Raw genomic sequence first — 23,856 nt, forward strand, 5'->3', positions numbered from 1 at the left:
TGGGAATTGTAGTCCATGGACATCTGGACAGCCACAGTTTGGCCACCCTATGCATAGCAGGGGTGGCCACAGGGCATGCTTTCCCAGGTATTTACTGCCTCTGAACATAGCTACCATGGCTAGTAGCCAATTCTATTTATTTGGATTTATATATTTATTTGGATTTTTATACCGACCATACTTTACAGCCCTGAGCTATCCTCCATGAATCTGTCCAATCCCTTTTAAGCCTATGCCCGTGGCTTTCACCATATTGCTCTGGCAGCAAATTCCACATTTGAATAACTCATTGTGTCAAGGAGCCTTAGACATTGCCTCTAATGTGATACGTAGTCTCTGCTCTCCCCCAAGGTTCAGTGACGCTTTTAAGCTCTTCCCCTATATTTAGAAATTAGACTTGTAGATTCTAGGCAACTGTTTTAAAAAACAGAGAACATGGACAAGGAGCAAGTGTTTTCCATTCTTAATTAGCATATCTACTAAAGCAGTTCCGCAGGGCCTGCAAAAGGGAGCTCTTCCGCCAGGCATTTGGTAGAGGTCGGACAGAATCAACCATCCCTACTGGGCCCTGATTACTATTCTGTTAAACTGTTTTCTTCTGTTACTGTTATTATTACCATTGTTATATTCTAGTTTATGGGCAAAACTGAGTTCAATGTATAATTATTTACGTTCCAATTAAACTGCCCTGAGCCTTGAGGGAGGGCGGTATATAGATATAACAAACAAACAAACAAACAAGAGAAACAATCAGATCTCCATGTTTTTATTTCTGTATTGCAAAGGGGGAAAAAAGGATCAATTGGCTTTCCTTTCACAGATCTTATAAAACATTCATGAAAACATAAGTTGATACAGGCACGCTTGATATTATCGGGACCTGGCTCCAAAGACATTTTCAAAATTAGAAATGTTAGCGGTACTTTCCTCATCAGATGTTTTTGGGCTCGGATCACAAGATGCTGCTGCCCAAGGCCGTGTCAAATTTCCCTGGTGAGTGCTTCAGCTTAGGGCAGCCTTTCCAGTAACTTCATCAGTCTTGTCTTACTGGACACTGGTAGAATAATCAAACCAGTTCTAAGCACATTCTTTCCATGACTTCTAAATATCTGGCACAACCTTGTGGGGAAAGAACTTCTCTTGGCCTCACGATGGAGTTTTTCCAGGATACTGCTGAGTTTCTGCACAGCTCCTGTTAGTTTCACGAGGGCTTGTGCAAACTCTCTTCTTGAGTGACTGCACCTTTGTGGCTTGTGTCTGGAGATCCCAGCATTATAAAAAGCCACTTGCAAGGCATGTGAGGACCTGATTGGAAGCAGGAATTGGGGAGATGGGCGGTGATAAGCCTCCCTCCAGCACTTTTCCCCAGTTCCAAATGGCAGTTTCCTGGAGCAATTTCGGAGTGAGAAAACAATGCAAGCGGGCTGTTTTACTTCCCCCCCTCACACTGTGATTCCAGTCTACATCATCATCTCCCACCCTACATGTAGCATCTTTCAAAAAGCAATGGGCTTCCTAACAGAACTGAGCATATCCTTTGTGCTGATGCAGACCAATGACTCCTTTTGAAAATAGGAAGTTGCCCCAGGTGTGGACTGCACGTAAAGGGGAGCAGAATGCAAGAACAATAGAGAACTCCCAAATATCAAAAGGAAAACAAATGAAAGGCAGAGGCAAAGTGCAGAGAGAGAATCTGGTGAGTTCCAGGGAAGGAATCTCACAAAAACTGGGATTGCAAAGCAGGCTGTTAATAGCTGCTTGACAAGCAGATGTCAAGCGGGGAACCTTCTCACCCCTAGACCCCTACGTCTGCTGTCAAGTTTCTGAGTGAAATGAAGCTGTGAAAGGCACAGGGGTGGGAAAATTTGATGTGTGAGTTCCCAGTAGAGCAGTTTACCTGGGAGGGAATTTGGAGAGAGAAGGATACAGGGAAATTACCCCCCCCCCCCCGTCTGTTAATAACCCGACTAAAATCCATTGGCCTATTTTTACACTTAAAAGTCCTCATGAATTTGGGAATGTTAAGCCATTCGCATTAACTACAGAATCAACTACAGAATCAAAACTGCGTGATGTTGCTCCAAATAAGTTGCATCAAATAAGATGCGCCCACGTCAATGGCTAGAAAAAGATCCATAATCCCCTTTTCAACTTGAGACTCAAGCAAGGAGGCAAATAATGTAGGCACATCCTTTCTTCCTCAGAACAGAAATCCCCCAGCACAAATGGCCACACAGGAATATAATGCTTAACTGTGAAGCTGAGGCATAACAGAACTTCTGTATACAGAATGAAAGACTTTCTGATGTCCTGGGGAAACTGCACTCTAACCATCTTTGGCTCAAAATAGTTCAAAGTTTTTTTCCTTCCTCACACTTTTGACTACCACAATTCTATTCAAATGCAGACCAGATTTGAATGACTATTAACTAAACACCCGAATAGAGATAAGAAAATATTATTTCTATAAACATTTTGTTTTTACAATAAATAAGGCAAATATTTTTCAACCATGTTAAATACAAACTTTACATATCCAAAGTGTGGCATGTAAAACATTTTTGAAACTCTGATTAATTACAAAAGAAACCCCCCCAAGGTTCAGTGAAAGTGCTCTGACTTAGCAGATGAAAATTACTTAACAAAGTGCAAACACTTGAAAGATAACTGACATTTGTACATTTGTACAGCCATATTTCCATGGTATTTTCAGATTGGCATTATAATGCAGCCCCTCAAAATCTCAGCTAAGGCTTTCTACGTGCTCTCCAATCAAAGGATACTATTTTTAGACTGTGTATATGAATTCCCTTTTCCAGAAAACGGCAAACATGAGGCAACAGTCAGAAATACAACCAAATTTAATGCTCTGGAACTTCATGTGCCTCTTTAGTGGTACTAATGAAGTGGCTCAGGGCACCCAAGAATGTCATTATTAACTTCAGAACTGACAAGCTAATGCCACAAAGGCAATTTAGCTCTAACTGGTGCTCGGATACCCAAAAATAATCGAATGTTTCTACATCTCCAGACTAGAGCTATCCTTGGAAGATTCGCCCCAGTAAACACTTCTAAATGCGCTGAATGGCCTGTGCTGCATGTCACAGATCCCCGCAGAACGCTGCTAGGCCGAATTGCTCTGCTCCTGTCTTTCGGTTTCAGCCATTTTTTCTTGCCGACAGTGGACTGCTGCCCAGTAAGTGATTTTATCCATTGCTTGCTCAAGCAGTTTGGCTGGTAACCAGGATATTTGATTCTCCAAGAGGACAGCGTTTTTAGCAATGCAGTCAAGGCAAAGCCTGGAAGAAATTGGCCAGAGTTAGCAAATTATTGTGACAGTAATAGAAGAGGTAGAGTTGGTTTTTAGACCCCGTTTTTCCCTACCGAAGGGAGACTTAAAGCAGCTGACCATCACCTTCCTTTTCCTCTCCCCACAACAAACACCCTCCTGTGAGGTAGGTGGGGCTGAGGGAGCCCAGATGTTACTGCTCTGTGAGGCACCCAAGATCACCCAGCTGGCTCCATGTGGAGGAGAGCGGGGATTCCAACCCTGCTTGCCAGGTTAGAAGCTGCCGCTGTTAACCTCCACAACATGCAGAAATGTCAGTGCTCACTCCATAATAATGTGATGGCCAACGCTTCCTGTCAGCTTCAAACTCAGTGGGGTTTTTTTGGTTCCAATCCTCAATAAACTTCCTAGGCAGCAAATTCCATTACACGGAATGGGAGTGATGCCTGAGAGTAAATGCTTACAGCGGCACAGTTCAAGTTATTGGCTCTGTCACAGGCCCATATCTCAGACGTGGGGATAACAACACTGATCTACACTACAGGCCTGTTGTAATGATCTCACACACCCCAGAAGGCCCTGACTCTGGGGGAGAAGTGGGAGAGCCCACCTGCAAGGAAGATCAAGGTGGGTCTGCAGGGGCAGCAACTGAACATACATGTGGACCCACAGCCAGCATTAATGCCCTGCAGGCTAAAGGCCTTCTCTGTGCTACAGGGCTCTTGTGAAGAAAGGGTCTCCTCAGGAGTAGGCTAAAGGACACAGGAACTGAGGAGTGGTTAGGAGGAAAGGGACAAAAGACTCTAGTTGGAGGGAGTGGGAGAGGAAGCAGCAGCCTAGAACAACGGCATCTTGGATTGGAAGTGGGTTTGGCCAACAAGTGCAATTCAATGTATGCTTTTGTACTTTCATGTCTCACTGAAATCAGAGGAGCACCAGCCGCAGCTCCCCTGGGTTCTGAGGTGGCACCGCTATTCTCTTTTCTGCACAGAGCAGTAACTCCTACTGTGGGCGAGGGACAGTTCCTGAAACCCGGAGGACAGTGCAGCACACAGAGCTTCTTGTGCCTCCTGCATGCACACGGGACTTGCCAGGTTTAAGCGACCTCTCACATCGGGGGTGGTGGGGCAGAAAGTGCTGTCAAGTGGCAGAAGCTATGTAGCAGGGCTGGCCAAACTGTGGCCCTCCAGATGTCCGTGGACTACAATTCCCTTGAGCCCCTGCTGGCAGGGGCTCAAGGGTATTGTAGGCCACGGACATCTGGAGAGCCAGTTTGGCAGGGGCTCATGGATAGTGTAGTCCACGGACAACTGGAGAGCCAGTTTGGCAGGGGCTCATGGGAACTGTAGGCCATGGACATCTGGAGAGCCAGTTTGGCAGGGGCTCATGGATATTGTAGTCCACGGACAACTGGAGAGCCAGTTTGGCAGGGGCTCATGGGAATTGTAGTCCACGAGCAACTGGAGAGCCAGTTTGGCAGAGGCTCATGGATATTGTAGTCCATGGACAACTGGAGAGCCAGTGTGGCAGGGGCTCATGGGAACTGTAGGCCATGGACATCTGGAGAGCCAGTTTGGCAGGGGCTCATGCATATTGTAGTCTACGGACAACTGGAGAGCCAGTTTTGGCAGGGGCTCATGGGAATTGTAGCCCATGGACATCTGGAGAGCTGCAGTTTGGCCACCCCTGCCCTTTGGTGACCCCTCACGGGGTTTCCAAGGCAAGAGAGAAGGGGAGGAGGTGTGCCTCCATGCAGCAACCCTGGAGTTCCTTCAGAGTCTTCCATCCAAATCCTAACTGGGGCTGGCCCTGCTTCCAAGACTGGACAACCCTGGGCCACTAAAACCACCTGGCATATGATACTGAATTTGCGATTCCTCCTCAACTCACCTGAGAAGTGAGTAGGGTTGGGTCTGGAAAATCAACAAATCACTGCAGTGTCCCTAAGCAAGAACAAAAGAAGGGTAAATCGACCATGTGACACAGAGGACTGGATCCTAAGGACAGCAAACATGACACATCCCCCAACCCCCCCCCCCAATATTACGACCGCCACTAATCTTCCTGGGTCCCAGTCCGAGTTGAGCTGAGGCTCCTTTGCAGTTCTATCCTATTATTATTGCTGTTATCATGTTGGGGTTATTGTTGTAGTGTTATTGCTGTTGTCATATGTATTACCTCGTGTTATCTGTATCTGTTTCCCTGTAAACCGCCCTGAGCTTTTGGGGGAGGGCAGTATATAAATCTAAATCTAAATAAGAGACACATGAGAATGCACTCAGGCTAAGAGGGGGCAATAATAAGTTGGGAATTGTGGGAAAGAAATATTTTGCACAGAGGACTCCTAGAGAGAGAGAGAGATCTGGATACATTTTACACTAGCCTGTTTGAATTCTTTTTACCACCTTGTAGTCTCTATTGCAATATTGAGTCAGTGAATTTTAATATCAGACCACCCAAGAGGGGTTGAAATGTGTTTGGTCCTTTGTATTAGGTCAGTTTGTGCCCATATGAATTGGATCTGTGCAACAGTGTATGATTAATATTGATGTTTTTAAAATCTGAAATGTGCACATGAATAGTAATAAATATCTATATTTTAACATCTAGTAGATTCTGCTGCTCGCGAGAGCGGTTTTTAAATTAAATGAATACAACAATGGATTAATAAATGCTTGAGTCGCAGCACAGCTGTAGTGCATGCAAAAAAATTAATCAGTCATGGAGAAATAAAAATGAACACAACGACCCGAGCAAAGAAGCGACAGGAAGAATTCTTTTTCTCCCTCCAGAGTTTGGGGTATTGTCTATCAAAATGGATCAAATATAAATTATTTGAGCCTCTTGTGGCGCAGAGTGGTAAGGCAGCCGTCTGAAAGCTTTGCCCATGAGGCTGGGAGTTCAATCCCAGCAGCCGGCTCAAGGTTGACTCAGCCTTCCATCCTTCCGAGGTCGGTAAAATGAGTAGCCAGCTTGCTGGGGGGTAAACGGTAATGCCTGGGGAAGGCACTGGCAAACCACCCCGTATTGAGTCTGCCATGAAAACGCTGGAGGGCGTCACCCCAAGGGTCAGGCATGACTCGGTGCTTGCACAGGGGATACCTTTACCTTTATATATTATTCTGCCTATTTAAATCCTCTGCCATAAAAATAAACAAACCATTAAAAATTAGAACTAAAAAGATTTTATCACTAGTAATATGATTTTACAAACATTAAATGTACTGACTGTGTCCAGGAAATGCAGGTCATCTTTACTTCCTCCAAAGACCATCACTTCCCCCTCTTTTCCAAGGCAGGCTGTATGCCACAACCTAAAAAATATTACATATACTCTTAAGTTCCTCAATAATTGTAGATTTTACATGACTATCACCACAATTTGTCATTTTAAACAGCAAATAAGATTTAGCATATGGGAATGTCTCACATCAGTTTTGTAGGACTTTCCCCTTAATACATGGGAATAGCTCTACTTGAATGCAGTTTTCTCAATAAGAGAATATCCCCCCCCCCCTTAATGTGATAAATATTTCAAATTATACACTGGCTGTGAACTGAGAATCTGCAGTCTCACTAATCTTCTACTACTTACCAGTTTACAATTTGCCAAGGTAACTGTAATTTTTGTGTGAAGCTGAAGCTGTAAATAGTAAAACCTTTGCATCTGTTAACGATGCTTCAAGGCTTGCCTGCAGCAATAAGACTCTGCAACAGTATGACGGGTTTCAATAGGAACAGAACCACCAGTCTGTTCAGACGGAAGGACTCTGTTCAAAGTAATCTTCAGGGGGTGAGGTTTAAAATGTCCTCTACGATAAGCATCGAATTCCCTGCTTATCTCAAATCCTTCCCATTCGGGTATTAACCGAACTGTGCTAATGGACTGGCGGTCACTCAATATTGCACTTGAGCTGCTGGGCATCAAGTGGCCAGAGACTTCAGTCCCTTGAAGGGAGGCATTGAGAACCTTTTAGAAACAGGCCCGTTGAAAGGGCCACTTTCTTTCTCACAGATCTTGGCCTTCGTTCAAAAGCACTTACAGTAAAAGCCGGGGAGTTCTTGTAGAGTCTGTCTCTACAGAGCATTACTGAGCACAGACAAATTCTCTCTGGAAAAGGAGATTGCCTTTCCTTCCTTCCCTTCCTCTTCCCGAGGGGAAGCAGGTCAGGCAGACTTCACAGTGGTCCATTCCTTACTCTGCCAACCACGTGTGCAAATGCCAGACCTACTCCGGCTTGGGCACTGTGCCCAAACACACCACCAAGGTCAGGTGCACGGCTGCTGGCTGAGATCAAAGGACTCCGGCAAGGACAGAGAGAAGCTAGGACACTCTCAAGGGGCACCTTTAAGACCAACAAAGATTTATTCAAGGCGTATTACAGGGCCTCGATTTTATTGTGCTACTTCATTTGACTCTCAAGGGGAACATTTCAAAAACCGCTGGCTGTTTTGGCTGATAGCCCAGCTTTCTGCAAGGTCAGGGTGGCGTGCTTCCCCAGCCCTGCTCTTTTGGGGCTGGCGTCAGAGGGTCCCTCTCTCCCCTCACCCCTCTTATGCATCCTCTAAGAGTGGGGTTGTTTTCCCCCGCCCTCCTGGCATGTTAACCATTCCCAACACCACGTTCAAGGTAAGAGGCATGGAGGGGCGACTGAGGGGTGACATGGCAGGAGTTAATAAAATTAGGCACGTGATAGACGAAGTAGAGAAAGAAGTGCTTTTCTCTCTGTCACCATTCGAGAATTCATGGGCACTAGATGAAACCAATGAGCTTAGAGCAGATCAAAGGATGTGCTTCTTCACCCAAAGACATTCAAGTGACATTCCCTACCACAGGAAGGGGTGGCAGCTATAGGCATGGACAGCTGTAAGAGGGGACTGGAGAAACATCTGGAGCAGAGGTCCGTCAGTGGTTGTCAGCCACAAGGCATGGATGGAAGACTCTGTTTTGGGTCATGATGTTCTGTTTTCGTGATACGGGGGACGGACAACAGTGGGAGGGCTTCTGGATACGTGGCCCTATTGGTGGGCCTCTTGATGGCACCTGGGTTTGGACCACTGTGTGACACAGAGCCTTGTACTGGGTAGGTCACTGGCCTGGTCCAGCATATCTCACGTTCTGATGTTAAGAACTCTTTTTTTGCACAAGCTAATGCAAAATAAACAAATGGGTATGCATCAATACAAGTCCGTTGTCGACCAAACCAATTTGTGCCAATAATGGAATCGTTTTAGAATCAATCGGCCGAGTTTAATTCACAGAGGTCAACGGGATTTGTCCCTTTTGTTTATTTAACGACTGCAAAAAGAAAAGTACAAAGCTAGCCAGTGCTTCTTACTTCATTCATTTCAGCAATTATTCACGGATCTCCTTACACTAAACTGTATCCCACCTGTGCTCTTCCTCATACCTGTTGATAGGTCTGCCTCTGCCTTATTAGGGAAACTCTGGCCTGGACTGGAACACCGCCTTGACTCTGTGGACTTCCTAGCTGCAAACCTGAGGCTTTCTTTCTACAGACTGATAGAGTTTATGTCCTCTCACAGCTGCTCTAACTTAGCACCTAGACATTCTAATAAAGCATGTTATTGACATCACACATCAGCTACATTAACGTTATCTTTTAAAAAAGAAAGAAAACAGACCCTCCAACTGGGGTGATACTGGCGAAATTAGTTGTCACAATCCAAACCTTGGAACTAGACGATGCATTTAATGCAAGGAGTCGGAGACAGATCCTGTGTTGGAGAAGGCAGGTTCAGTCTCTGACCTCCCCTGTCCCAAAAGAGAGAGGAGGTATCTCAGGTAGAAGCTGCCGGGAAAGATCCAACTCTGCCTCCCAGACAGGCACTGACAACCAGAGCAGGTGGCCCCAGGATCTGACTCCGAGATTTTCTCAACATGGGAACGGCAGGTGACCCCATATTCCTGCAAACAATGAAAACTAGCAGCGTATCCGGGCTACCCAGAAAACAGAGGAATGGACCCAGCTCAGAAAAACAAACACGGGGACATTTTACTGAAATCGAGGGGGCTAACAACTTTGCACACAGAGTGCGTTGACATAGGCATGATTACCAGTTTGTTACCTGCGATATTAAGTGATGACCTGTACTAGCCATGGCTGGTTAATGCCAGGGACAAGGCCCTCAAATGACTGACATATCCCCATATATGACCCTTTTTAAAATGGATGCCGTTCACACATTCAGCAGCAAACCAGTGAGAAAGGGTGACAGATAGCAGACAAAATATTACAGATCCTGTAATTCTGGTTCATTTGGAACTCCTCCCTCCCCGTGCACAAATCTGCCCACTTCCCCGTCCCTCCCCACATTTGTTCAGCTAGCCGAGACTTCGACTTAGTGTGAATCCTGGTTTGCTCTGATAAGGGAAGGGATTTGCATGTGCGAGGGGGTAAGCCTCAGGGGCCTTCCTCTTCTGCTGCCTACTCGGGGCTAGCCAAGCACACTTGAACATGGCCAGTAATATGTATGTCTGTGGGACTCAGCCCTATGGCTCACTAACTTTGGTGAAGAAGAGTTAGCGTGCTGGTCTTAAACCGCTGTATTCTTAAACACGATTTCCAACAAACCACTAGAGGCCAAATTTCTCTGAACTTGGCCCATTCCACAGAAGCTGCAAGTAACAGTAGAACATTTTTTCACCCTTAAACAGAGCTGTGACTCTTGCAAGCAAGAGAGTCTTGATGCCTGCCGGTCCCCCTAAACCTCTGGTCAGCAACTACTTTTACATAAGAGGACAGCCCATTTGCCCATCCCGGAAACCGCCTGCCCCAGCCAACCTCTGTTCGTTTTGGCAACTGCAGGAAAAATGGTTATTTCTCAGTGGGTCATGCTTGTCCCTGGGCTGTTCAGTGGCTGGCCCGTACTCTATGTCCAGGGTGAAGAGAGGCCGTGAGTGGAACAAATGCTGACAAGGACCTCTGAATATTTAATTTGACTTGAGTGATTTCAGCCCAGTTCCATTGAGTTGATCTTGAAGGGAGACGGCCCGAGGTCTGCCCTTATGCTATGCAAAGGAAAGAGGGCTGAGGATCAGTGGAAAAGTTAATATCTTCCGTCTGACCTGCTCTCAAATTATACTGAAGGGAAAAGATCTACAAAATGAAATCCATAGTACTACCAGCTCGCTGCCCCTAATGCATTATGTACCTGCTTCGGACTACGAAGGGGAAATAAAAGTAGAAGGGCAACTCAATAGAGTAGTTACACTGGCCTAGTTGGCAGGTGTAGAAGCGGTAGGTGCTGGGGGAGCAGAATTGCAACCACCTGTCCATGTACTGATGGAATAATTGCTGAAGAACAGCCTCTGACCAGGGGGCAGGGCGTTTGCTACGTATGCAGGAAGTCCAGTAACTGATCCCCAACATTTCCACTTAAAGGATCTTGTGCAGAAGGAATCAGGAAGGCCCTTGAAAGGGAGCTGGCAATCAGAATGGACAATGCAGCACCCTCATTCATTCATTGGCTGTGAATAGGTCTGAAGAGTTCAGTTATTTTCCATGTCCGTGTAACTTAATAACCATGAAATTTGGCCCCATCAGCACTGAATGTCGGGTATGCAGAGGTTTATGGCCTAAGCAACTCTCTTCTGTATCACCTAATGCTTCCCTGAAGACAGAGGTTTGTTCAAACCAAGTTTGGCTGTGTGTGCCAGGAAACAACTCCCACTGAAATCAGGGTGCTTTCTTTTGAACAAAGAAGCATCCAAAATAAGTGTCTGTTCCTGGTGGCAGCAGAGGGCAGGACCCGCACTGACTAAATCCATGTTTAGACTACGTGTAGAATAATATTGGCTAAATATTGGGGGGGGGGGGGGGCTGATATTCACATTCAGAGTAGTTCAGCAGTGGAATGGGCAGCCTCAGGAGGTGGTGAGCTCCTCCTCACTGGCCGTCTTCGAGCAGCGGCTGGACAGACCCTTCTGGATGCCTGAGGCTGATCCTGCACTGAGCAGGGGGTGGGACCAGATGGCCTGCATGGCCCCTTCCCACTCTGGGATTCTAGGAGTCTAGTTCAGCAGTGGAAGGGGCTGCCTAAGGAGGTGGGGAGCTCCCCCTCACTGGCCGTCTTCAAGCAGCGGCTGGACAGATCCTTCTCCTGGATGCTGGAGGCTGATCCTGCAATGAGCAGGGGGTGGACTAGATGGCCTGCATGGCCCCTCCCCCCTCTAGGATTCTAGGAGTCTAGTTCAGCCGTGGAAGGGGCTGCCTAAGGAGGCGGGGAGCTCCCCCTCACTGGCGGTCTTCAAGCAGCGGCTGGACAGATCCTTCTCCTGGATGCTGGAGGCTGATCCTGCACTGAGCAGGGGGTGGGACTAGATGGCCTGCATGGCCCCTTCCCACTCTAGGATTCTAGGAGTCTAGTTCAGCAGTGGAAGGGGCTGCCTAAGGAGGTGGGGAGCTCCCCCTCACTGGGGGTCTTCAAGCAGCGGCTGGACAGAGATTTATCCTGGATGCTGGAGGCTGATCCTGCATTGAGCAGGGGGTGAGACTAGATGGCCTGTAGGACCCCTTCAAACTCTAGGATTCTATTATTCCAAATATATTTAGAACACAAATGCAAAGGCAACAGAAGGCTCTACGCAGGGCAAGGGAAGCAATTAGTTAACTAAGCAGTTTGGTAAGTGTCAATTAACTGCATATTGGCAGTTGGACATTATTTAAACCCTTAAAATAGTCCCTTAAAAGTTATTCAAAATACAAACAGCAACGTGGTAGCAAATATTTGAGAATGCAATGAAGCTGACTCTGACATAACCATCTATTCCTACTTATCTCAGTCCCAACAAGTGCGGACTAGCTGAAGATACCTCGGTCTGCTCTTCGGTAAATAGGCAAGTTCTTGCCATTCGTTTGGAGAGACGCTATAAATCCAGCCGTCACCTGAAAAGAAAGGCGTACAGATTAACGTCATTTTTATAATGAATTTCCACTGGTGGTAACGCAGTTGATTTTGTGTTGAATTTAACACCAGCAAAAATATATATATAGAAGATGGAAACAAGGGGCAACCTTGGCAACAACTGAAAGAGTCCTCTTGGCTCACCCCAGAGGAGGCATGGGATGTTTGACCTTTTGGGGCTTCCGTGGCACCACAACCTGATTCTGAAATGTGAGGCCGATGTGAATAAACAGTGAAAGGAAAAGTCACCTGCAAGTGCTGCTTCTGTCAACCATGGCATAAGGATGAGGGGAGCAGGTTAGCCAGAGTTTCTCTAAGAATATTCACTACCCTTGCACGGCAACTGGTAGGGTGAAATACCAGTGGAGGGAGCCCTCACTGGTCACACAATGGCACTGCTAGCAACCTGGTGACAGCACTCTCCATGAGCCCAGAAATACTGTCAACGCATTGCCAGAGAACCCAAAGGACACTCTAGCATTCGGGCAAATCTCTGTGGTTAAGCCATGGCATGGGAAGTGACATCAGCACATTCCCCAGTTTGCTACCATTTCACCCCTGCTGGCTAGCCAAGCGGTGGCAGGGAAGTGCCGTTAGGGGCAGAGGACTTCCCGCCGCCCCGTCTTCAGTGGGGGAAGAGCAACGCTCTACACATTCATCAGGGACAAAGTGGAATTCACACCAATTCGGCAGTTATAAATTGTATATTGGTATTTGCCCAACAAATGCAATAGGTTTTGGAAAACATACTTACTTAGAGGGACATTGTCTGAACTCAGCCCACCAAACAGGAACAGTTTATCATCTGCGATGGGTGTTAATGTATGCCACGATCGCTCTCCGGGTTTTTCACCATTTGTACAAATTCTAGGTAGAAAACAAACCAAAATATGGCAGGCATACATATTAAATGAAGCTCACAAAAAGAATTATTGGGATGGGAGTTTACTGGACTCAAACTTTGTACTGCTGCTTTAGGCCAACATGGCTACCCACTGTGGCTTTTTGCATGCTTCCTGAGGCTCTTCTGGTTACAGTGCCTCCCCATGACACCTGGGATCCATAAAAATCCCAACTTCTCCATTTGTCTAGGTACTCATCTCCCTCTAAAACAAGCTTAGAGGACGTTATAGTGGCAGACAGATGATGGCTATTTTTTTCAGTATAGAAAATAGCAGCAGAGCTTTGTAAATTAATTTCCTCAGAGAAGGAGTACTTTTGTGAAACTCGTGAGATGGGGTAGGAGACCTGAACTTCTGTACGTGCACCAAGACGGAAGGAAGCCACAGTCTCCAGTTTGCAAGATCTCAACAAGGCAGTCAATGATGTGATGGGACACCATATTTCAAAAGCAATCTGAGAGCACATAACGCACATATACAATCAAATAAGGGAAGAAAACTCTTAAGAGAGTTTCTTCCTCAAAAATATTCTTGGTTTGATCAAAAAGTTAAAACCACTTTCCCCTCAAAGTCAGAATATTTATTTATTTATTTGATGTATTGCCTGCCACTCCGATACAATGGCTCATGGCGGGTTACAATGTCATTAAAAATCCCATTAAAACCCGCATTAAAAGGACAGACTGACACAAAATAAAATACACAGCAACGGGTGATAAATAAAATAAGCCCCGCACCCAAGACCCATTATCAGGGAGGAGAGAGGGCCTAGCTGGCAATGCCCAGGTGCTAACACCAGCTCGGGGGGGGGGGGGCGTGATCTTCCAGTGATCTTCCTCACTGCCCTGGCCTCAACCAAAGACCTGGAAAAAGAGCTCCGTTTTGCAGATCCTGCGGAATGCGGAAAGCTCCCGCAGGGACTGCAGCTCACCCGGGAGCTCATTCCACCAGGAACAGCTACAGTAGCTGCAAGAGATGTCAAATGAAGATTTAAGTGCAATATAAGGAAGTTTCTTTTTATGCTGTTTCATTGCTTACTGCCTCCCCCCCCCCCAAATTGCATCATCTCACAATCTTTGTATACGTGGAGCTGAAAGCAATTTCATAATCACAAACCCACTCCACAGAAATGTAAAAATAACATAAAACATTCAAGCCTGAATTAGAAACGCTTAAACCAGAGGAGAAAGTGGTATGGGGAACAAAACTTACTTTCCTGACCAAGCCCAGGTATCCAAGTTCAGAGAATGTAAATCGTTCATCCTTGTTTGCTGTTTTCAAAGAAACAGAACAGAGTATGAGATTAGGACGTTTAAAGAAAACGAATAATGATTTCAGCACAGCAACCTGACAGCTCCCCAGGTGGAAATCTATATACTTAAAAAGGCATGGTGCTTCTCCAGGGAGTCAAGGGTGTTTCTCATGGCTCAGCAACAGAGCATTTGCTTGGCATGCAGAAGGTCCCAGGTTCAATCCCCGGCATCGCCAGTGGAAAGAACCAGATAGAAGATGGTACAAAAGACCACTCCATGAGACTCTGGAGAGCTGCTGCCAGTCTGAGTAGACAACACGGATCCTGAGATCAGCAGAAGGCAGCTACGTGTGTGTTCACAACATACCTGTGAGGTAGACTAGGTTGTGTCATGATCCAGGGACTAAGGCTGTGGAAAACAGCCTCCTTCAAGGAAGCCTCTTTTCCACAGAGGCCTCATGTAAACGTGGAGAGGGGCCATGTTTAGGGTCATCATCATCATCACCTATTTATTTATTTGTTTGTTTATTTATTACTTACTTACTTACTTACTTGCTGCCCCTCCCTAGAATAGGATTGGGGTGGATAACATCAATGAAATATATGTACAAATAAATATAGAATCATGGAATCATAGAGTTGGAAGGGGCCACACAGGCCATCCAGTCCAACCCCCTGGTCAACGCAGGATCAGCCCTAAGCATCCTAAAATATAAAAGCATTCAACGCTCATTTTAAAAATTCTTAACCTAAAAACCTACTTCAGTGCCCCAGATCTGACCAATTCTGGCAGCTATTCTGTGTCTATATTTCAAGATGAATGGGGAGAGGGGGAAGGGGGTGTACTGGTGTCATATTGTGCTAATGTTGGCTTCAACCATATGCCTGGTGGAAGAGTGCAATCTTGCAGATCCTCTGGAATTTTGTTATCACCGATAGGGCCCAAATCCCAGCTGGGAACTCATTCCACCAGGCCGGAGTTCTCACAGTTTTGGGATGCGCCTCCCCCCCCCCACACAACCTTCCCAACCTCTTCCAAACCGGAAGAACACAAATTAACACGACATGTTGATGTAACCCAGTAGTGACACTGACATGTCGGCAGGCGACATTCTGGTTTTTGGAGAAAGGAAAGAGTTTCATCCATTCCCCTTTGGCTACATTTACACTGGGAACAATCGTGCCTTGCATTTTAAAAAAGACTAACCAAAACGCGTCCTCCAAAGACGTAGCCTTTGTTTCCTAGGACGGCACATGAATGAGCCGCTCGAGGCTGAGGTGGATCTCCCTGCTGCAAGCAAAGACAAAAGCATGCAAAATAATTACAAACGTTGATACAAATTCAAGGAGTTAAAAGAAGAAAATGCAAGATTATGGGTTGGAAGGCTACTTGACCACTGAATAAAACACGGCAGTCAGAAAGGGCATGGCCATGCAAAGAAATGAACCACGATTTCAAAATTACGCTTACTTTAATTGTTGGCTGATACCAGTTTTGTTGTCTTGTGTCAAAGACATGGACATCGTTGTGCCATCCCCAGTATATCTGTCCTTCCTAAAGATCAGGCGCCATGAAAAGAAGAACAGAAGTGGAGAATGAAAGCAACTGTAATATTCCAGCAAACAGAAGGGCCCTTTCTATTTGGAAATAGAAAGCTCTTCCGCCAGGGACTTGGTTGAGACCAGGCACAAACAACAGCGAATGAAGGGCCCCTGCTCCCCCCCTCCCTCTCAGAACTCCACCAGAGTGCTCTGGATCTGTTTGCACTGTTGCACTGTAGCATTGTTGACACCGTTTTATTGTTACAACTACCAGTTATTAATATTACTGTATGGTTATTCATATGTTATAGTTTTATGTACTGTTCATACGTCCCATGTAAACCACCCTGAGCCCCCGGGGAAGGGCAGTATATAAATTAAATAAATAAATAGTAAATAAATAAAAGACAGTGTCCCTTACCCAAAACGCGTCGTGCACATCAAAGCAGTCACTCAACTCGTTCTGCTTCCGGCAGCCGTAGCCTCCAAAATATATTAGCCTGAAAAGGTTAGAATTAAAATGATGAATTAACTCTGTGCCATTAAGACTACTGAAGTGCGATCCTAAACACAGGCAGACCCTTCAGAGTTCACTGAAGTCTATGGGCCGTTTAGGATTGCACTGTTTGTCTTTTAATTCTGCCTTCATGCTAGCGGGCTTCTTGGATACTGTTTATGTCACCAGTGCTCTTAGGAAATTAGTGTGGGGGGGGGGGGAGATATTAAATTCCACTATGAATCATCCACCAGACAGGGAACATTAAAGCCATTAGACAACGCTTTCACATTATCAAAACTAGCCACTGTTACCATCCCCCTGCCCTATGTGCAAATTAAGGGCAGCAAGAGTCCAATTTTTAAGAGAAACACAGCTATAAATTAGGAGGGCTGACCCAGGACAAGAAGACATACAGAATTTGATTTAGGATGCTTTGGGCTGATCCTGAGTTGAGCAGGGGGTTGGACTAGATGGCCTGTATGGCCCCTTCCAACTCTATGATTCTATGATTCTAATTCAGGCTCTGCGGGTTTGTCCACCAGCTAACGCCACCTCCCCGTATATGAAATCACCCCTGACAATTACCTGTCTTTATACACCCAGCAGGCAAGTTTGTCACGTGGTGTAGGAGGCTGACCATTAAAGTCTGAGATTTTTTTCCACAAATAGGTTCCATTCCTTGTTCGCAAATTAACATAATAGAGCTTAAAAGGAAATTAGAACACTTTCAACACAGAGCAATATTCCAGGAAAAAATCAAGTGCTAATCGGCAACGGTGGCGACAGGAGAGAACAAGCAGTGAGACTCATTCCTTATATTTTTTTTTAAGAGAGAAAACTGTTAAACACTCTGATCTCCAGCCGACAAATATCACTAACCGGCAGGAATTCTGCTTCCATTATGGAGGGCTTTGATATTGTGCCTAGAGTGTGATCTGTGCTGCCTTTGAATTAACGCTGAGGTGGATTTTCTCAGTCATTAGAATTTGCCTTTGACCGCAGTCCAGGCTAAGCAAAGTGGTGCGGACTGGGAAAAGGCCAAAACTCAGACAGAGATAGGCGCCGAATCAGTTTGCATCCGAATCCACCCCCTGCAGACACCCAGAGGACCAGATTCTTAATTACAAATACAAGCTGATTTATACTCGACTATCCTGGTTTGAACTGCGGTTGGTAACTGGCTGCTGGTCACAGCATCTCACAATGATAGCCTCAGTTCCTGAGAGTCAAAATGAGGCAGCAAACCATTTAACCATATATTTGTCTAAAACACTGCCAGGAATTGATGACTGCTACTTCCCATCATGAACAGCTGCAGAAGAAGTGACTGCATTTTTTCACTGTATTTGCTCACATCACCAGTAACACCGCCATCAGCAAAATTTATTTTGAACAGCATGCAAACACATTGGACATAAAATTCCATATGGGTATGACTGTTGCTAGCAGCAGTGCAGGAGTGCTGTTTGTGGGGCACAATCATAGGGCAAGATTCAAAGACATGTGGCTGCAGACTTCTTATTCCCCCAATTTCATTATCCCCACCACCACCACAGTAAACCATTAAGGTCATCTGGAGTAGCGATCCCCAACCTGTGGGCCGCGGACCACATGTGGTCCTTCGACTAATTGGAGGTGGGCCTCAAAGGACGCCTTCTTCCCCCCCCCCCAGCCCTTTACCACACACTTTGGGTGTCCTTGTCTCCCATCACTCCCAGATGGGACTATCTCGTTGCAGAGAAACAAGCTCAGGGTTCCCGTTGATTTGTCACTGTCAGGAGTTAAAATTTCCATGAAAATAAAATGTTCCTGATGTTCATTGTTGTGGCGTGTCTGTATCTTATTTTGAAGGGATGTTTAAACATTACCATAGCGATCATAGAGCGTTAGGGCAGTGGTTGAGAGTAGAGGAGTAAACTACCCCCCCCCCCCGCACCGGGCCTCAGTAAAAGGCATTGAGTGGTCCCCGGCGTTGAGTGGTCCCCGGTGATAAAAAGGTTGGAGACCACTGATCTGGAGAACTTTCAAAACCAGTAATATGATATAACACAGGGAGGGGCTTATGTGAGAGCCCACAAGGTGTGCTGGAGCAGTTGGGGGCACTTGAAGAGGTGCACAATTAAGGTGCACTTCTCTACATGTCTCAGAAGTGCCATGGGTGACTTTGGGCCAGTTGGTGTAGGCGTAGGGTAAAATGGAGAAGCAAGAGCACGTAGCCCGCCTTCAGCTCTCTGCAGGAAGGGTAAGAAACAGATGAGGCAGATCTTAGATCGGAGTTGCTCTTTGGATCGCTATTTGACACACAAAACCAATACCTTCCTATTAAGATCTCTCAATCAATTTAAAGTCTCATTAGTGAGTTATTTCATCCTCAGTAGGTAGTTACAAGATGTCCAGAAAATGGAAGGAACCCAGTACCCGATTGCTGTATCCTTTGTCATCGAAGCCGCCAAAGAGGTACAGCTTCCCCTGGATACAAGCCCCGCAGCTTCCAGACACTGAGGGAGGTAACTCCCCTTCCATTAGATGCATTGACCTGAAATTGAGCAGACACAGAAATGCTGTAATTTTGGCCAGAGAAAAAGGGAAAACAACTGTAATTTTTCTTCAGCAAATCCTTAAAGTCTAACATTTTCCAGGGTACAAGCTTGTGTGAGTCAAGTGTACATAAGTGTACATAAATATTACCACACAGGACGTATAGCACTGGAATTTGATTCACTTGTAATGTACTAATTAGTTAACGAAACAACCTGAACAAACAGAAGAAGAAGAAGGAGGAGAAGAAGAAGAGTTGGTTCTTATATGCCGCTTTTCTCTACCCTAAGGAGTCTCAAAGCAGCTTGCAGTTGCCTTCTCTTTCCTCTCCCCACAACAGACACCCTGTGGGGTGGGTGAGGCTGAGAGAGCCCTGATATTACTGAAGAAGAGTTGGTTCTTATATGCCGCTTTTCTCTACCCTAAGGAGTCTCAAAGCAGCTTACAGTTGCCTTCTCTTTCCTCTCCCCACAACAGACACCCTGTGATGTGGGTGAGGCTGAGAGAGCCCTGATATTACTGCTTGGTCAGAACAGCTTTATCAGTGCCATGGCGAGCCCAAAGTCAGCCAGCTGGCTGCATGTGGGGGAACGCAGAATCAAACCCGGCTCGTCTGATTAGAAGTCCGCACTCCTAACCACTACACCAAGCTGGCTCTCATACGAATTTAAGCAATGCCTACAATATCTGTTGTGCTCATCAAGTAAAACAGATTCCTTATAAGCAGAAATATAAGGGTTAATTTATCAACTAATTGTATAAAGTTCACAAGAAACATATTGTAGGCAGAAAGAGGGCCTTTAAAAGGATTCCTGGTAGTTAATTTCTTGTCCAATTCCGTGTGGAAGTTGGGAGCAAATTAATTCTTCTTACTGTACTGTGACACTGAGCCTGGAATTCAGGACAGCCAAGAATATGAAAGTGAGATTCTGCCCCAAAGCAATTTGATTACAAAAATTTACAGTGTAGGCTTATATATCTACATACTACCCCTCCTCATTTTTTCAGGGGGAAAGATGGGTACAATCATTTTAAATAAACAAACCAACCAATCTTGCTAGTTATATCAATGTAAATAGCAGCCTTTAAATTTATCCACTGTAATGACTAAATTTTGTCATATCTACAAGCAAAGGTCATATCAAAGTTGCCAAAGATCTTTTGCCTGGACCCTGTGGGTTTCTAGAGCTTAGTGTGCATAGGGCTACCACATGCCCCCTAGACCAGAGGTTCTCAACCTGGGGGTCGGGACCCCTTTGGGGATCGAATGACCCTTTCACAGGAGTTGCAGCAGGGTGAGCAGCTTGGCCGGGAGGGTGCCATCCACACAACAGCCTTGCGGGGTAGGTCAAGATAGAGCGTTCGTCTGTCTGGAGCAGCAGAAAAGAGCAAGATCGGCATGGTGGGACAAGAGGCAGAACTGAACTGAGAAACCCTGGGGGGGGGGGAAACAATTTATATACAATCATGACCAATGGATCTTCACAGAAATTCAGTTGAATTTCTGTGAAAGAACACTTGCATGATTTTATGGTTGGGGGTCACCAAAACCTGAGGAACTGTATTAAAGGGTTGCGGCATTAGGAAGGTTGAGAATCACTGCCCTAGACCCATGTCCCTCATGGGACATCTTATTTTTGTAAAGGTGGCCTCTGTGTGAGACAGGATGCTGGAGTAGATAGGACCACTGGTCTGATCCAGAAAAGCTCTCCTTAAGTTCTTAAAAGCAATGGCTACCACTCTTAAAGTTTTTAATACAAATGCTTTCTTAAAAGAAAAATCAGTTGCATCTAAAGAGTCTTACCATAATCCACTGTCAATGTCATAGATCCAGAGCTCATCGTTGGGAAGGTAAACTTCGTTTTCTTCAATTGACTAGCCCCCCACAAAAGGCATATAAACAAAAGCATATAAATAATCTCGTCAGTAATAGTCACAAATTCATTCTCTACCAACATTTTCATCTATTTTTTCATTTTGTATTCAACTGGTGATCTGGATTGCCAAAAAAAACTGCAAAAACATAGTACATAAAAGGCATCCAAATTCTTTCCATCAATGAGTTTTGCTGGCCACTTAATATCCACCAAGGTCTCTGAGAGGAAGGGGTATGAAATGCGTCTTAGTTCTAGATCAGACGTAGGTATAGAAAAGAGCTTCATGGAAACGTATCAGTTAGAAACTCTACTGTGTACATGTAATAATACATATATAATTATATTTGTCTCGCACAAAGAAAATGATTGCTAGAAAAAATTCCAAGATGTGTCTCACGCTTAGGCACAAAAATGTGCCATTGTAACTGGGCTGGACAACATAGGACATACGGCAGTTTTTAAGGATGTACTTTTGGGAAAGCTCCAATTGAGCTGAGTGGCCAGGCAAAGGCTCAGAGCACATAATGTACCAGTCCTGCTTCGAATATAAAATTGGGACAATGACCTTGCACCCCTTGGAGCTGTTTCCATTTCCAACACTCAGGATGGCATCTGAGAAATCTAATAGCCACTGTTCCGGTGTCATAGGCCTTAGTGGGACTGTGGCCAAGGGTTATTTTTAGGTACCAGAACTAGGGTTGACAACCTCAAGATGTGGGCTGGAGATTTCCTAGAATTGTAACTGATCCCTGGGCTATAAAGTGGCTGCTTTGGAGGGTGGATTGGATGACATTATAGCTCACCTCCATCCCCAAACCCTGCCCTCCCCAAACTCCCCCCTGCCTAAAATTTCCAAGGATTCCCCACCTTTTGGATATACAAAGGCAATAACCCCCCCCTTCACTTGCAGAAAAGCTGCTTGAATCTAACTAATGAATTTCAGTCTTATAAAGAAATTCATGGTGGTAATAGGGTTGACAGCCTCCAGGTGGGGCCTGGAGGTCTCGATGTCCAGGCTGGTTTGGAGGATGTACTTTAGAATCATAGAATCATAGAGTTGGAAGGGGCCATACAGGCCATCTAGTCCAACCCCCTGCTCAACGCAGGATCAGCCCTAAGCATCCTAAAGCATCCAAGAAAAGTGTGTATCCAATCTTTGCTTTGCCAGTGAGGGGGAGCTCAACACCTTAGGCAGCCTATTCCACTGCTGAACTACACTGACTGTGAAAACCTTTTCCTGATATCTAGCCTATATCGTTGTACTTGTAGTTTAAACCCATTACTGCGCATCCTCTCCTCTGCAGCCAACGGGAACAGCATCCTGCCCTCCTCCAAGTGACAACCTTTCAAATACTTAAAGAGGGCTATCATGTCCCCCCTCAACCTCCTTTTCTCCAGGCTGAACATTCCCAAGTCCCTCAACATATCTTCATAGGGCTTGGTCCCTTGGCCCCAGATCATCTTCGTCGCTCTCCTCTGTACCCTTTCAATTTTATCTACGTCCTCCTTGAAGTGAGGCCTTTATTAGCATTATACTCTGCTAAGGTCTCACCCTTCCCCAGGCTCCTGCCTACATCTCCAGGAATTTCACAACCCAGAGGAAATTTTGAGTCCAGTAGAACCTTTAAGACCAACAAAGTTTTAGTCAAGGTATGAGCTTTCATGTGCATGCATACGTCTTCAGATACAACCCAGAGGTGGCAACCCTGTGGCTGAGACATGAAGACCGACATCAGGCTCATCAGCTTTCACATGTGCCCTCTCTGTTTCTCTCTCGTTGGGCTTCTGTAAATCCAGTTTATTCAACTGCTTCAGTCCAACACAGCTATGAAGAAGGATTCAGGTGTGTCACCATGTTGGCCCGAAGCAGCAGACCAAAGTTTGAGTCCACCAAAACCTTTAAGACCAACACAGTTTATTTCGGGCTATAAGCTTTTGTGCGCATGTCCACTTCTTCAGATACAGAAGTGTGCCTCCTCAGGACAGCATATACCCTGAACATAACCTTGTTCATCTTAAATGTTCCACTAGACTCCAACTTTTGTTCAATTGTTTCAGTCCAAAACGCCCATCAAGGTGCATTCAGGTGGGTCTCTGTGTAGGCCTGAAGCAGCACAACAAAGTTTGAGTCCAGCAGCACCTTTAAGACCAACGTTTCTTTCGGTTATAAATTTATTTCCAGGGACGAACTTTCATGTGCATGCCCACAAAGTCTGAGTCCAGATACAGAAGTCTGAATGCTCAGGAAAGCATCTATCTACCCTGAACAAGGCTTTGTCTGTCCAATTACTTTTGCTGTCCAATTACTTCAGTCCAACGCACCTATGCAGAGTCAGGCTATGCAGAGTCAGGCGGGTGGCCACGTTGGCCTGAAGGTACACAGGTCTGCATGCTCACAAAGCACATCCCTTGAGTAAAACTTTGTTGGGACCAATGGACTGAACCTCTGCTCTTCGCTCAATTGCTCCAGCCCAGCAGGGCTCTGAAGGTGGACTTAGGTGGGTCTGCAGCAGCAGCAGCAGCAGGCCAAAGCTGGAGCCCAGCAGAACCTTTCAAGACCAACCCAGTTTCCTTCTGGGGCTGCGCTTTCCCGCGCATGCCCACCTCCTCGGATGCAGAAGGCAGCAGTCTCCCACCTGAACAGCCACGTGGGTCTCCCAGGTGCGCCTGGAGGGGAGCGGGCGAGGGGAGGTGGGCTGGCCCCTGCGCTGCAGCCAATCAGCGGTCGGCCTGAGGGAGGCCTCGGCCACGCCCCTCCGCCGCTCCAGTCAGTCCCGCGGCCTCCCTGACGGAAGGCGCCTGAGGGGAGGGGGGGGGCCGGGGGGGGCCGGGCTTCCCCTCCCCCTCCCCCGCCGTCCTTACCACGTATCCTCCCCACACGTAGAGGCGGTTCTCGTCCACCACGGCGCAGTGCCCGCTCCGCTCCTCGGCCACGCAGAGCTGGGCGGGAGGGCAGGGCGCGCCGGCCGCCATCTTAGCGCGAGGGGCGAGCGCCGTCGCCTCAGCAACCGCCCCCCCGCGCGCCCCGT

At 46.2% G+C, this 23,856-nt stretch overlaps 1 protein-coding gene across 2 annotated transcripts; it reads right to left on the bottom strand.

Annotated features, from left to right (window-relative positions):
• Window positions 1-745: 745 nt before the first annotated feature.
• Window positions 746-23,856, bottom strand: KLHDC1 (kelch domain containing 1). 2 transcript variants are annotated; one of them, XM_077324133.1, is made up of 13 exons: window positions 23,690-23,856; window positions 20,755-20,825; window positions 18,831-18,948; window positions 16,998-17,116; window positions 16,335-16,413; window positions 15,843-15,926; window positions 15,579-15,662; window positions 14,332-14,390; window positions 12,972-13,084; window positions 12,126-12,198; window positions 6,519-6,603; window positions 5,180-5,232; window positions 746-3,299 (listed from the first exon to the last, which is right to left on the bottom strand). In XM_077324133.1, the coding sequence occupies exons 1-13, from the start codon at window positions 23,798-23,800 to the stop codon at window positions 3,125-3,127; spliced, it is 1,224 nt and encodes a 407-aa protein (XP_077180248.1). In that variant the 5' UTR covers window positions 23,801-23,856; the 3' UTR covers window positions 746-3,124. The 2 variants fall into 2 exon arrangements, with proteins under 2 accessions (XP_077180248.1, XP_077180249.1); XM_077324134.1 differs by lacking the exon at window positions 23,690-23,856 and adding an exon at window positions 23,150-23,375.

The sequence above is a fragment of the Paroedura picta genome, chromosome 2 (assembly GCF_049243985.1).
Source record: "Paroedura picta isolate Pp20150507F chromosome 2, Ppicta_v3.0, whole genome shotgun sequence".
Classification (NCBI taxonomy): Eukaryota; Metazoa; Chordata; class Lepidosauria; order Squamata; family Gekkonidae; genus Paroedura; species Paroedura picta.